The following is a 13,562-nucleotide window of genomic DNA, read 5'->3' as shown; positions in this document are numbered from 1 at the left end:
TCGAGCATGAGCGGGGGAGGGGCAGAGAGAGAGGGAGACACAGGATCTGAAGCAGGCTCCAGGCTCTGAGCTGTCAGTACAGAGCCCGATGTGGGGCTCAAACTCACGGACTGTGAGATCATGACCTGAGCTGAAGTCGACCCTTAATCGACTGAGCCACCCAGGTGCCCCTGTATTTGACATTTTTAGATAATTCTATAAGTATGCCCAGAACAGCCATGAATTTTGCTCCTTAGCCAACAAAGCTTAAAATACTTACTATCTAGCCTTCTACAAAAACAGTTTGCTGACCTCTGCTCTAAGTTTTTCACATAGATGAAGTCCTAATCCTCACAATAACCTTAAGAAGTGGGTAACTATTGTTCCCATTTTACAGAAGAGAAAACAAGAGGCCAAGAAGAGTTAAGTATTTTACTGAAAATCAAACAGCTGGCAAAAGGTAAGGTCAGGCTTTGAACTCAAGCAGCTGGTTTCTGTGTTCCTTCTTAAAACCAAAGGAATGTTTTCACTAACTGGCTGTGTGACCTTGAAGAAGTCATCACAAGGTCTCTGCTAAGAGAGGCAAAGCCATTGAACTCCATTAGAGATTCTAAGTTGAGGGTGGGAGGGCCCTTGAGACAAATAAACTCCAGGGAATCCAAGATACCACCAATGGAAACCTGATCAAGGTTAATGAGTTTGGGTAAAGGTTAGTGTTTGTGCACAGTTGCATTTATTTGAGGAGAGAACCTGGCAATCTCCTCAGAAATGGATTCCATGACTCAAAACAGATGAGAGCTACTGGACTAGCTTTCTTGGAAAGTCGTTTCCAGGTTTAACGTTCTTTGATGTTACCAGTTTGGGTTGTCATTTTTGTCCTTCAGGTGTTATCTTTCTAGGCTGCCCACATGTTATTTCTTTCAGTCATTTTTTTTGTGTACACATTACCTATTGGATTGCATTTTTCCCCCACCCCCTACCCTTAAAGCTCTAGGTACTCATCCCTGAGAAACACTAGAAAAAGCCAACACGCTTAAGAGCAAGGGAGGTTTTTCTAGCGACGTGTTCTGTAACTAGGCGAATAACTCATGTTGGTGGGGAGGGCAGGCACAGGACTGCATACCCTTTATTGCAATATTTCATGTTTCTGTGTTATCTGTTCAACAAATATGCACTGAGCCCTGACTTGATGGTCATTGCTGTGTGGACTGTGAGGTCCTCAGAGTCAGGGGTTAGGTGCTATCTGCCCTTCAGCCTCTTGGCCTAGTACGGACCTGGCACATGGGAGGCACTCGTGAGCACTAGAAAGTAAAGCCTGGCTGGCTGGATGAAGAGATGGTGAACGGGTGTATGAGAAACCAGCAGTGTGGGTGGGAAAGGGGGTGCGTGGTGCCGAGCAGGTTAGTTCTGTTGGCTCCCCATTGCCTTTCCAATCAGCAGCCTCCTGTGTTGTTGGAGAAGCTTTGGAAGGCAGTCTTCATTTTCCCAACAGCCACAGTTTGAAAGGTTATAGCTGAAGGTTAGCTGACACAGCCAGGACTTCCCACATGAATCCAGAGAAATGAATCCGATTTCTTGCATCCCACTTAGGCCAGAGGAACAATGGGGGCTTCCTGGTCCTTTTTCTTGGACTCAGACATCCCCCGCATTGGAGAACAATGAGCTCTCCTCTCTCCTGCCTTCTCATTCTGCCCAGACTTCTGAACTTTTCCTCTCTCCCACTCCTCCTTGCCTCTACTTCCGTCCGCAGTCGGACTCACAACTGCTGAGGGTAGGAGTGCAAGCCCCTCCACACAGCTGGCTCCTGGGCTGATGGGTCCGGAGACATCTCCAGATAAACAGCTGCAGAGGCAGGGAAGAGCAGAGGGCAAACCACAGCACAGGACAGGGCGGGGGTGCGCGAGCCGGCGGAAAGGCAGCACAGGAGCTAAGGAAAGTATCTGCTGCGGGGAAGGCTGGAAGGTTCTGTCCTGCTCTTGAGCTTTGGACAAGCCATTAACCTGCGCTCAGCTGGACTTTCTTCATCTGCACAGAGTGCGTAATGCCTTGTCTGTTTCCCTCAAAGGGTGAGTTCAACCAAGATGCCAGATAGCAAAACTGTAAGTTGTCCTATAAAATCGAAGGCGTATCATTACTTGGATTCAGTTGAGAGACTATTCAGATGCTCTGATTCAGTAGCTATAGAAGAAAAAGAAAGTGGTGATGTGGTTTGAATTGGTATAGGAATAAACTTGTACAAAGGTGTTGTGGAGGCTAAAACATTTGTGTTCAGGAAACTCACAGGGTCTGGAGTAGCATGGTGTAACAAAGACCATAATCTCAGAACCAGGCAAAAATGAATGTGAATTCCAGCTCTGCCATTTACTGTCTACAGATTCTCAGGCAAGTGCCCTTTGGCATGAGTTTCTTATTTGTGAGGCAAGAAAAACAGAACCTACCTCATTTAGATGATGTAAGGATAAAGATAACCCATGTGAACAGCTGGCCAAAAACAGGCTCTTAGTATATTGTAGATCTTACAAATACTGCCCAGACGTCATCTGTTCCAAGAAAACAGGGAATTAGTAGATAGGTAGGGGACAGCTGGGGTTACACCTACCCTCCTAGACAGAAGAGTGAGGCAGGTCAACAGAAACAAACCCTCCGTCACAACTTCCACAGGATCCTCGGCTGGTATCTCCCCAGACTGCCTCGTTCCATAACATCATGTGTTGAGCTACAATGTTTTGCATTGCTCCAAGAACGGAAATTCAGATAGTTTGTGAAGATCACAGAGGCACAGGGTTTCCCTGAATATTATGACGAACTTTCTCATGGGGCTGGTTGGGATTGGGCCGGGCTGTCTCGTGGAGAGGATGGTTGATTCATCACCAAAGCAGCGCATAAGCACCTACCTGTTCAGGACTTGGACAAGGGACTCCATACTTTGGGTGGGAGACTGGGATAAAGGACCTCTGATGTCCTTCTCAATAATCCTGAGGAGCATCCCTTGGGCCAGCACTGCCCAACAGGCAGGCTAGTTTGGGAGAGGCAGCAGCAGCAGCACATTTGAGACCTGTCGCCACTGTCCTCACCTTGGAAGGGCCAGAAGTGCTCAGAAACAGCAACACCTCCACACCCCTCACGGGAGCATCACACCTCAGCTGGCTAGCTCTGGGAAAGGAAGAACCATGACTCATAAACATGGGGTTGGAGAAATGTGGCTGCCCTGGGGATGTTGTGATGAGATTTCCCAATCTCTCCTCATTTGCTGCCAAATCTCTCCAGAAACCATGGGCCCAAGAGCCAGTGAGATCAACTACAGAGTGACTACACAGTTGTTGGGTGTTTTATCAGCTTTTTCCTTGAGTGTAAGACCCTTGGAAAAGAAGCCAACTACCACTAGAGGTAGAGACCAGATGCGAGGGGAGGGGGCCAGTTATGGTTTGCACTTCCTGATGGGGAGATCATGACAAGAAGATCATGAAGAGAAGGTCACAGGTAGGAGATACCGAAATGAAATAGTGACACACACTTTTCAGGTGAAACTGCAGTCCCTTTTCAAATCCTGATGGACAACAAAAGCCAAGCAGAGCCACGGATGGCACAGCCAACCTCTCCTAATAAACTGAGTGAGGCCTCACCCAAACAAGCAAACAGAGGAACTATTGTCTTTTCCAGAAAAGTGAAAAGATCAGACATTCCAGTGGCTAGGCAGCCCAGACCCAAACCACACCCACTTTACAGACCACACCCATTTTGCCAATCTTTCCTCTTCCATCTACTCCTGTTCATTGAAGACTCTTCAGCAAGACCCCAAACTTTGTCATAGAAAAGTGCAGATGTCCCTGTCACCAGACTTGGGTTCAAGTCCTTCCTCTGCTGAGTCCTAGCAGGGTGATTGTAAGCTTCAGCTTCCTCATCAGGCAAATGGGAAGAAGAGTAATTATTTTATAGAGTTGCTGGAAGGACAATAGGGGATCTATTTATAAAGTGCCTGGTACAATGTTGGTGATCAATACATGGCAGTTCATATTAATAACAGAAACTATGGAAATGGGAAAAAAAGACAATTAGAAGCAAAAACAGAAATTTTACCCCAAATACTTCTAAAACTTAACTTGAGGGATTGACTTGTTTTAAAAATGTTTTCATTATAAACATTTTAATAATAATAAACAAGAAAATATAGTGAGTTTATCTGTACCCTACCCTAGCTCTTTTGAATTCTAATGCTTTGTAATACTGTTTTAAACATATTTTTAAAGAAATGAAACATTAAAGCTAGAATCATGTACCCCTTATCTTTTTTGTAGTCTGCACCCCCACTCCCCAGCCCCTGGGCTGACTTCCCATTCTTTCTATGGTTTCTTGGGGTCTCCTTCCTCCATCCTGAGCTAACAATCACCACAGCTTACTTCTCTGTCTGTGTTTTCTGCATTCTGGCTGAAGGATCACCCGCTTCCCCTGGGGCTCCAAGCTGTCTCTGAGAAGGAAGGGAAACCCTGACCAGCCTTCTTGCATTGCCCATTGTCTCAGTGACTGCTCCTGATAGAGGCCAGTGCTGACTGTGGTCACAGGCCAAGAAGAGTGAGGCATCTTCCAACCTGGCCCAGGCAGCTTCACAAATGTCACACCATAGAATCCCCACCACGTCACTAAGAGGCAACATCATCGCTGTTCTACAAAAAAAAGGAAACCAAGCAGAAAGACCTGCCCTTAGCCTGGCAGTGCAGAATTCAAGCACAAGCTGTTTCATCACAACAACGGAGACAGCAAGGAACACGTCCACTCTAGCGTGGGAGGAAGTCGTGGTTAATGGCCTAAGTCCTAGGGTTTCAGGTGTGGGCTCTCTGCTATGCCCTACACAAGTAGCTCTTTTTTGCTTTTTGCAAAACCAGAACTTTCTAAGGGTAAGAAAGAAAAAGAAAAGAAAATCCGAGGAACATGAGATGAGACTCTATCCTCTTGACTCCTTCAGTCCTCTTCCATTTTTGTTAATTTGTATGTACATGTGCTGTCAGGAGACCCAGATGCTAGGCCTGGCCTTACCACGCACAAGCATGTGACCATGATCAAGTCCTTCTCTTCTCCTCCCAAGGTCTCTGTTTCCACATTCTGTAAAATAGGGGGCCAGGATGACAAGGGCCCTGGGGCAGCTCCCCTCCCTAACAAACAGCTCCTTGGGCCTGATCTTTGGCAATCTCCACAGTCACCAGCTTTGTGCAGAAACCTTTAATGATCTCAAAGCATCCTCACACTCCTGAGATGGCTGATAATAACAGCTAAGGTTAATTCTACTTAGTACATGCCAAACATTGTGTTGGGTATTTTATATTCTTTATCTTGAGTCATTAAAATAATTATAGATGGTAAGTATTTTTTTTTTACTAATCAGCTAGAGTTTTGTTCTTGTGTTTTGTTTTTAATAAATCACACCCTTATTGGTCTCATACCAAGCAAAGTCAGATAATCAACACCAGTTTAGAAAACAGAGTATAAGAACATATGAGAAGTAGGAACTTCAACTGAAGAAAAGCATGTTCATAATCACAAGGTGGGAAATTATCCTTTTCACAGATGTTAGGGAGATGGAGACATTAAGTTTTAAGAGATAGACATGAAATTTTATAATTAAGGAAACTGAGGCTCCCAGGGGTGAAGTAACTTGTACAAAGTCACACAGCCAGTAAGTTATGTGAAACTAGGATTTGAGCCTGAGTCTCACTAGATCCAAAGTCCATTTTCCTTCAACCTCACTGGACTGCTTGCCTCCAGAATCCCCATCTGCTCATAGACTGTCAGACTCTATCTCTATTCCCTATAGCACAGTCTGATGAAAGTTTGGGATCATGCATAAAAGCAAAAGTAACAGTTCATCATTACTCAGTCTTCCTTGAAACTGGGTGTTTGAAGGTTGCGTTAGGGTGAGGATAGAGATTCATGGCTGGAGTAGGCGATGAGAAATGGACAGCAGAGAATTGAAATGGTCACAATGAACACTCCCAGGAATGTATATTGATACTGTAACATTCTGGGAACAACTCAATGTTAATTAACCCAATAAACATTACCGAGCCCCTAATATATGCTGGCGCTGGGGTTATAGTGCTCAGATATGGTTCTTGTCCCTGGTATACATTTGACAAGGCTGAGTTCATGGAATGCTTTTGTTAAATACTTGAAAATTAAAATGAAAAAAAAATACAAAGAGCTAAAGCTAACACGTGAAATTTTACAGACATAGTCAGGAAAGGGATGAAACGAGAAAGGAGAATCAGAGCTGAGGCTGTGCTTACTTAATAAGCTCATCTTAGGGGCGCCTGGCTGGCTCAGTCAGCAAAGCATGTGACTTTTGGTCTTGGGGTTGTGAGTTCAAGCCTTATGTTGGGCATAGAGCTTACTTAAAAAACTAATAAAATATTTCCCAACTAACTCCCAAAAGAATCTATACAAAACAATAAAAAAACAAGCAGCACCAAAACAATCAACCAACTCTTGATTTTGGTTCAGGTCATGATCCCAGGGTCATGGGATCGAGCCCCATGTCAAGCTGAGCATGAAGCCTGCTTAAGATTCTCCCCCTCTCCCTCGGCCCCTCTCCCCCTCTCCCCCGCTTGTGCTCTCTCTCTAAAATAAAGTAAAAATCAAAATAAATTTAAAAAGTAAAAACAAGACAAAAACATTACTTATCATAGTGTTTGTGTGCCTGTTGGGGGAAAGCCTGGCAGATCATAGAATTTAAGAAAGGAAAGAGGGTGGGGTGGCCCTCCATGTTCCACAGAGGATACTGAGAATGGGCTCCTTTTATCCGCATCCTCCAAACACTTACCATGGATGAAAAAGGCCAAGGTTTGGAGACCTCAGAGCTCTAGCCTGAGAAAGGTCCAGCCATTTGGGGCTGACCTAGCTAAGCAGCCAAAAGCACCATTGTGGACATTGCTCAGCCCTGAGAACCCTTCCCCATTAGCTTTCCTCCTGCCAGCCTGGGAAGCACTGGACTAACCAGCAGGTAGCTCTGCCCCGTATAGAGGATTGTGGCTACGTAGTCAGGAGCTGGTAGAACAAAAAGGATATTTAAAAAATAAAAATGCAACCTGACATGTTGACCGTGTCTTACATTTTACAAAACTTTGGTATTTACCGTCTCATCTATTTTAGATTTGGTTGTTGGAATGTCTCATGAAATAGACAGATGCTACTATCTCCATTTTACACGTGGGCAGACAGAAGCCCAGAAAAGTTAGTGTCGCTGCTCTGGTGCGTTACAGGATTTAGGAAAGCACAGAGAGGGAGCACTCCCCTGAGTGCGATAGACAGGGCCTCTCAGGGGAGGCTTCCTGGAAGCGATCCAAGGGCTCAGTAAAAACGCACAATTATGCACTAAATAGATGAGGGGAGAGTACATGACTTGACAAAGGCTTGAAAATGTGAAGAAGACTGGAGACACTAGCAAAATCAAGATGAGGGTGCTGATGGTGGTGGTGACCACGACAGCAGCTGACCCCTATCCATGCTAAGTGCAGACACTGTTAGAACAGATACTGTTCTAGGCAGTTTATCTACGTTAATTCTCATACCTACCTTGTTAGGTAGGTACTTTTATTATCCCCATTTTACAGATGAGGAAACTGAGGCATAGAGAAGTAGCTTGCCCAAGGTCATATATGATCTTGTTTGCCACTTAAAAAGTGTGACTTCTACGGGTGCCTGGGTGGCTCAGTCGGTTAAGCATTCAACTCTTGATTTCAGCTCGGCCACGATCTCGCGGTTCATGGGTTCGAGCTCCACATTGGGCTTTGCGTGGACAGTGTGGAGCCTGATTGAGATTCTCTCTCTCCCTTTCTGCCTCTTCCCTGCTTGTTCTCTCTCTCTCTCTCTCTCAAAAATAAATAAATAAACTTAAATTGTGTGATGGATAGCTTTCTTTTAAAAAAAAGTGTGAATTCTATACCAAGAGCCAAGAGCACCTCCCACTCTGTTCTCCGCAGAGATAGACACAAATTTGTGATTTAGAAAGCCTTCTCTGACCACAGGGAGGACTGGGTGTTGGAGAAGGGAAAAGACACTGGAATCTGACTAGGCTTTTGGTTCAAGAACCTAAACAGAGGGGGGTGCCTGAGTGGCTCAGTCACTTGACTGGCTGACTCTTGATTTCGGTTCAGGTCGTGATCTCAAGGTTGGTCAGATGGAGCCCTGCATGGGGCTCTGTGCTGACAGTGCACAGCCTGTTTGGGATCCTCTGTCTCTGTCTCTGTCTGCCCCTCCCCTGCTCGTATGCACATGCTCTCTCTCTCTCTCTCTCTCTCTCTCTCAAAATAAAATAAACTTAAAAAAAAAAAAAAAAAAAGAACCTGAACATACAAACAGAGACAGTGGTGGTAGAGAGCCAGGGAGCATTCCCACAATGCCCGGGGCTTATGGGTAAGAAATTGCCCCTCACGTGACTCTGCTTTCTCTACCTATAAATGCAGAATGGTGTATTTCCACCTGCCCGCCTCAGGAATTGCTTGAAAATTAATGGGGTAGAGGCCTCGCTGGCTTTCATGCGTTAAACAACACCCTTGTACCGCTCCTGGTGTTCATTAAATGCTGAACACATAAAATGTGCTTTGAACGGACGAGCTGGGAATAATTACAGCTTGCTAATTATTGTTAATTTTACCACAGCTTTGAAACCCTGGACTTTCTCAATGATTCAAAAAAGAGATTGCAACCCCTCCATCCCATTAAAGTAGCCACACAGAGGCAGACCCAGCCAATTTCCCACAGTCTGTATTCTTTCCTCATTTGCAGTGGTGCAGCAACTTATATGGGACACAGAGAAAGAAAAGCAACGATTTACTCTTTTAGAATCAAGTTGCACAAAGAACCCCTTATATTCTTGCTTGTTCTTTTTAAGAACTAGTTCCTTTTTGTCTCCCGATACTCAGTTCACGTATAAACATTATTTGTGTTTGTGTGTGTGTGTGTGTGTGTGTGTGTGTGTGTGTGTAAAGGAAAATGGTGTTTAACAGAACTTCTGACGCATTGGACACCAGGGCACCTGGGTTTTACTCATGATACGGTGAGTAACAAAAACTCCCTAACTTTCAGTTTCCATACACATTGATGTAAGTTTTCATAACTGCCAGTCAGAATACCAAAGACCCCTCCGAAGGATCTGAGGATATTGACGGCTGAGTGACTTTACGCCTCGGCCTCGACTGCATTGCTTATAAAATGGGTCTGAAACATTGTCCATAATACCTGTCAGGACCTAGGAGAGGATGAGATAATGCTTGTGAACTGTAAACTATGCAACTGACTGCTACTATAAGACCTGGGGGTAGGGTAGCGATAGAGGGTAGGAAACGGAGCGAGAAAGGCAAGCGGATAGGGGACAAAAGCGAGACGACCTCGCGCGAGACGACCCTACTTTTCAATGAAATCCCTAAGAATTCCCGTCCAGGAGGGCAGCCAGGACGCCCACGGAGGTCTGGCTGGAGGCCGCACCGACCGCGGCCCCTCCCCAGGTGGGGTCGGGCGGGCCGGAGGCGGGGCCCCCGCAGCCCGCAGGTGAGTATCGGTTTTCTTCTCCCGGGCTTTCGGTCCGGAGGAGGCGGGAGCAGCCACCGCTCCCCTGATCCTATCGCGGGCGGCGCAGGGCGGGCTGTGCCTTCCGTGGGACGGTGACGGGGGGCGGGATGTGTCACCCAAATACCAGAGGGTGAGTCGGCCGAACCAGCCGGGCAGGTCGGGCGGAGTATAAGAGCGGGAGGGAGCGGCCAGCGGCAGATGCCCGGAGACTGTCCCAGCTCGGAGCCGGAGCCCCGCGGAGTCCCCAGCGCCTGATCCGCCCGCGTCCCGTCTGCGCTCCGCGTCCCCACCATGGCCCGGGAGCCGGGCCTCGCGCTGCCGTCGCTCCCGCTGCCGCTGCTGCTGTTGCTGCTCCTGGCGGCGGCGACCGGCCCTGCGGCCGCGCAGGACAACTGCACATGCGCCACCAATAAGATGACCCTGTGCCGCGCGGACGGCCCCGACGGCCGCTGCCAGTGCCACGCGCTGGGCTCGGGCTTCCCGGTGGACTGCTCCACGCTGACCTCCAAGTGCCTGCTGCTCAAGGCGCGCATGAGCACCCCCAAGAGCGGCCGCGCGCTCGTGCGGCCCAGCGAGCACGCGCTCGTGGACAACGACGGCCTGTATGACCCCGACTGCGACCACGAGGGCCGCTTCAAGGCCCGCCAGTGCAACCAGACGTCGGTGTGCTGGTGCGTGAACTCGGTGGGCGTGCGCCGCACGGACAAGGGCGACCTGAGTCTGCGCTGCGACGAGCTGGTGCGCACCCACCACATCCTCATCGACTTGCGCCACCGCCCGGCCGCCCGCGCCTTCAACCATTCGGACCTGGACGCCGAGCTGCGGCGGCTTTTCCGTGAGCGCTACCGGCTGCACCCCAGGTTCGTGGCGGCCGTGCACTACGAGCGGCCCACCATCCAGATCGAGCTCCGGCAGAACGCGTCCGAGAAGGCCCCCGGCGACGTGGACATCGCCGACGCCGCCTACTACTTCGAGAGGGACGTCAAGGGCGAATCGCTGTTCCCGGGTCGCGGCGGCCTCGACGTGCGCGTGCGCGGCGAGCCCCTCCTAGTGGAGCGGACGCTCATCTACTACCTGGACGAGAAACCCCCAGAGTTCTCCATGAAGCGCCTCACGGCCGGCCTCATCGCCGTCATCGTGGTGGTCGTGGTGGCCCTCGTCGCCGGCGTGGCCGTCCTGGTGATCACCAACCGGAGGAAGTCGGGGAAGTACAAGAAGGTGGAGGTCAAAGAACTGGGGGAGTTGAGAAAGGAACCGAGCTTGTAGGTACCGGCGGGGCAGGGGGGCGTGTAGGGCGGGATACCCAGACCAAAGTGAGCCATGCTTCTTGACTCGTGGCCTAAAGGAGACATTTCTCTTTTCCAATTCCTGCCTCTCCCCACCCCATCAAGTCTAATAGATTCTGGGCTCAGGGTCACCTCTTTCTGACTTCTGCCTTCAGAGAAAGCATTTCTAAAATTCCTCCCCTTTGGGTCCAACAAGAAACCTGGCTCGAAGAGTTAAAGAAAGTGTGGCGCAGGGTTCTAAGAACCACGTGTCTGTATTACAGTCCAGCGTGGTTTGCAATCGATGTTGAAGGCTTAAATGCGCTTAGGTGGGGGGAACGGCGCTTTTACTGTCCTGGGTTAAGTTATTTGATTAGTTCCACCTGTGTCGTGGCCTTCCTGGTGAGAAGAGGATTTCGCCAACTGAGCCCGTGTCGTGTCCTCATTTGCTGTTGTTTGTATTACCAACCACATGTGCTTGTCACCGGGAAAGAAGCCTGTCTCAACTGCCTGAACACATTTGAGATGTCTTTTGAGGGCAGACTCTGCCCCCGAAACTCCGCGTCTGTGCTTCAGCCCGCCCTTATTATAGCTGATATTATAATGTTTCTTTTGTAAAATGTTTGTACATATTTTGTCGTTGATAATGCTAATGTGATTTTTTTAAAACACAAATGTAATAAAATATGGAAAAGGCGCAGACCAAAAGATGGGAGTTTGTGAAAACTCGCTCCAGATTTGTATCACTTTCAGGTCCTCTCATTTCCCTGGGCTCAGATTTCTCATTTCAAATCCTAACACCTTTTTTATTTTATTTTTTGCAGGAGCAGGCATTTCATTTTGCCTCTCCTGTTTTCCTGAGATGCATTAACAGGCTGGTTTAAATACTGGCTTTTCTAAATAAGATTGGAAGCCTCCCTCAGACTGCATAAGGGTGGGTCTGAAGGAGGCAGCTAGAATTAGCTGCTGTTGTAGGGAAAGGGGACCAGTTTTAGGTTTGCTCAAGAACCTCCAGTGGAGAAAGAAATGCGCTAGTTCTTTGAATGCCTGCCCTGCCTGAAGTAGTGGTATTATGTCCATTTAGCCCCTAGCAGTTTACTTGATTGCCAAGTATTGTGGCTCCCAGACAGGTTAAAGGAAGCTTCCAAGTAGTTACAGCCAGTCTGTAGTGGGCCTCACTCTCTGGCTGTGGAAGTGCGGGGGTGGCACGCACCCAGGTTGTTTTCCTAAAATTTCACCAATAATACACTTTAAAAACTTCTGCTTCCTATTAGCTGTAAAAACTAGCAACCTGGCTCCTTCATGCTTACTTCCTCATTTTCACCCCTTCGCATTCATTTATGTGGAGTGTGTTAGAAGGTCACTGTTGGGGAGCCTGCAGGTAAACAAGTTAGGGTAATTACTGGGAAACTGGGGCAACCATGGGTGTGCACAAAGGAGGGAGTGGTTGCTACCCCTGACAGCAAATAGCTAAATCAGGATTTCAGTTTCTTCCCCTGGAATCCATCTTGCCTCCTCCCACTCCTACCCTGTGGTTTCTGCCTGCCCCACAAAGGTTGAAACACAGGTAAGAAATGGGGGAGGTATCTTTCAGCTGCGGCCTTTCCGGCTTGGGGCTGTGGCTGGCGGATCCCTAAATCTGTAAGCACACCTGCTAGGGCGCCGCCCCCCCCCCAAAGTCCTCTCTGGTTCAGATGGGGCTTGGGGGGGGGTGGGGGAGGGGGAGAAGATGGATGTAGGCTGGCTTCCTCAAAGTGGAAGGGGCCGAGGCCAGAATGGGAACTGTAATAGTGTGAGACTCCACTCGTGCAGCTTCCCTGAGTCACTGAATAGCCAGCTTAGCTCAAGAGACCATGGCCCCTCAAACCTAGCCCCTCGTTTTACAGAGGGAACAGGCTAGTGACTTCTGGAGATGAATGTTCCCGTGGCACAGCTGGAAACTAGACAGGCTGGCATTCTTTTTACTACAGCAGACTGCCATTGTTTCAAGAGTCACTTCAAAAAACTCACCTGACTGCCTACAAAATAAACAGATTGAGGGTTGAGTGGGCGGCTGAACAAAGGAAAAAGCCCTGAAAATGCCAATTTCTTCATAGACTGTCCCTTCTGGATAATTTCTAAATTTCTGCATTAATTCAGGACTAAGAGTCTTTGCACTTTATTGCACTTAATACTTCACAAAAGCACTTTGTACATGAATCGTCTTTGAGACATGGGCTTCCTGGAAATAACCCAAGTGATGACAAACCTGAGTTCGAATCCTTCTCCACTAGGCAGGTAAGTAGGTAAGTCCCTTACCTCTCTGCAGTTTCCCTTTGTGTTGCATGAAACTACAGATCTCTTTCATCAATGCAAAGATTAAAGGAAGTAATTGATAAAGTGCCTGGAACAATATGAGCACTTAGAGTTCAGGGTATCTTAAATTAGTTCCTCTCCTATAGACCTTATCTATTTCACGTGACAGAAAACCGAGGTCCAAAGAGCTTGGGTAGCTCTGAATCACGCATCCTCGGTGTGCTAAAGCCAGGGTTGAGAACTTTTGTCTTTGGCCTCCTAGCCCAGGCTGTTCTCCTAGGCACCAAGTGGGTTGAGACACCTTTCTTCTTTACTTGTGTTAAGGAAGAACCCCTCACACGTATGTTTTGAAACTCAGCTTGCATCTGCTGAGGGCAGGAGTATCTAGAACTAGCTATATTCCGGGGTTTAGTCTCTACCTCCAGGAGTTCCCCTCAGAATTCCTCTTCACTGCTGTGTGCACAG

At 48.0% G+C, this 13,562-nt stretch overlaps 1 protein-coding gene across 1 annotated transcript; it reads left to right on the top strand.

Annotated features, from left to right (window-relative positions):
- The first annotated feature begins 9,749 nt into the window (after positions 1–9,749).
- Positions 9,750–11,537, top strand: TACSTD2 (tumor associated calcium signal transducer 2). Its single transcript, XM_042951691.1, has one exon. The coding sequence runs from the start codon at positions 9,829–9,831 to the stop codon at positions 10,801–10,803; it is 975 nt and encodes a 324-aa protein (XP_042807625.1). The 5' UTR covers positions 9,750–9,828; the 3' UTR covers positions 10,804–11,537.
- Positions 11,538–13,562: the final 2,025 nt, after the last annotated feature.

Source organism: Panthera leo, chromosome C1, assembly GCF_018350215.1.
Source record: "Panthera leo isolate Ple1 chromosome C1, P.leo_Ple1_pat1.1, whole genome shotgun sequence".
Classification (NCBI taxonomy): Eukaryota; Metazoa; Chordata; class Mammalia; order Carnivora; family Felidae; genus Panthera; species Panthera leo.
Note: the sequence above shows the minus strand (reverse complement) of the source record. Positions and strands in the feature narration are given on the sequence as shown.

Excerpts from the sequence above, each read along its gene's own strand:
- TACSTD2 (XM_042951691.1), top strand. The coding sequence starts at position 9,829 with ATGGCCCGGGAGCCGGGCCTCGCGCTGCCGTCGCTCCCGCTGCCGCTG.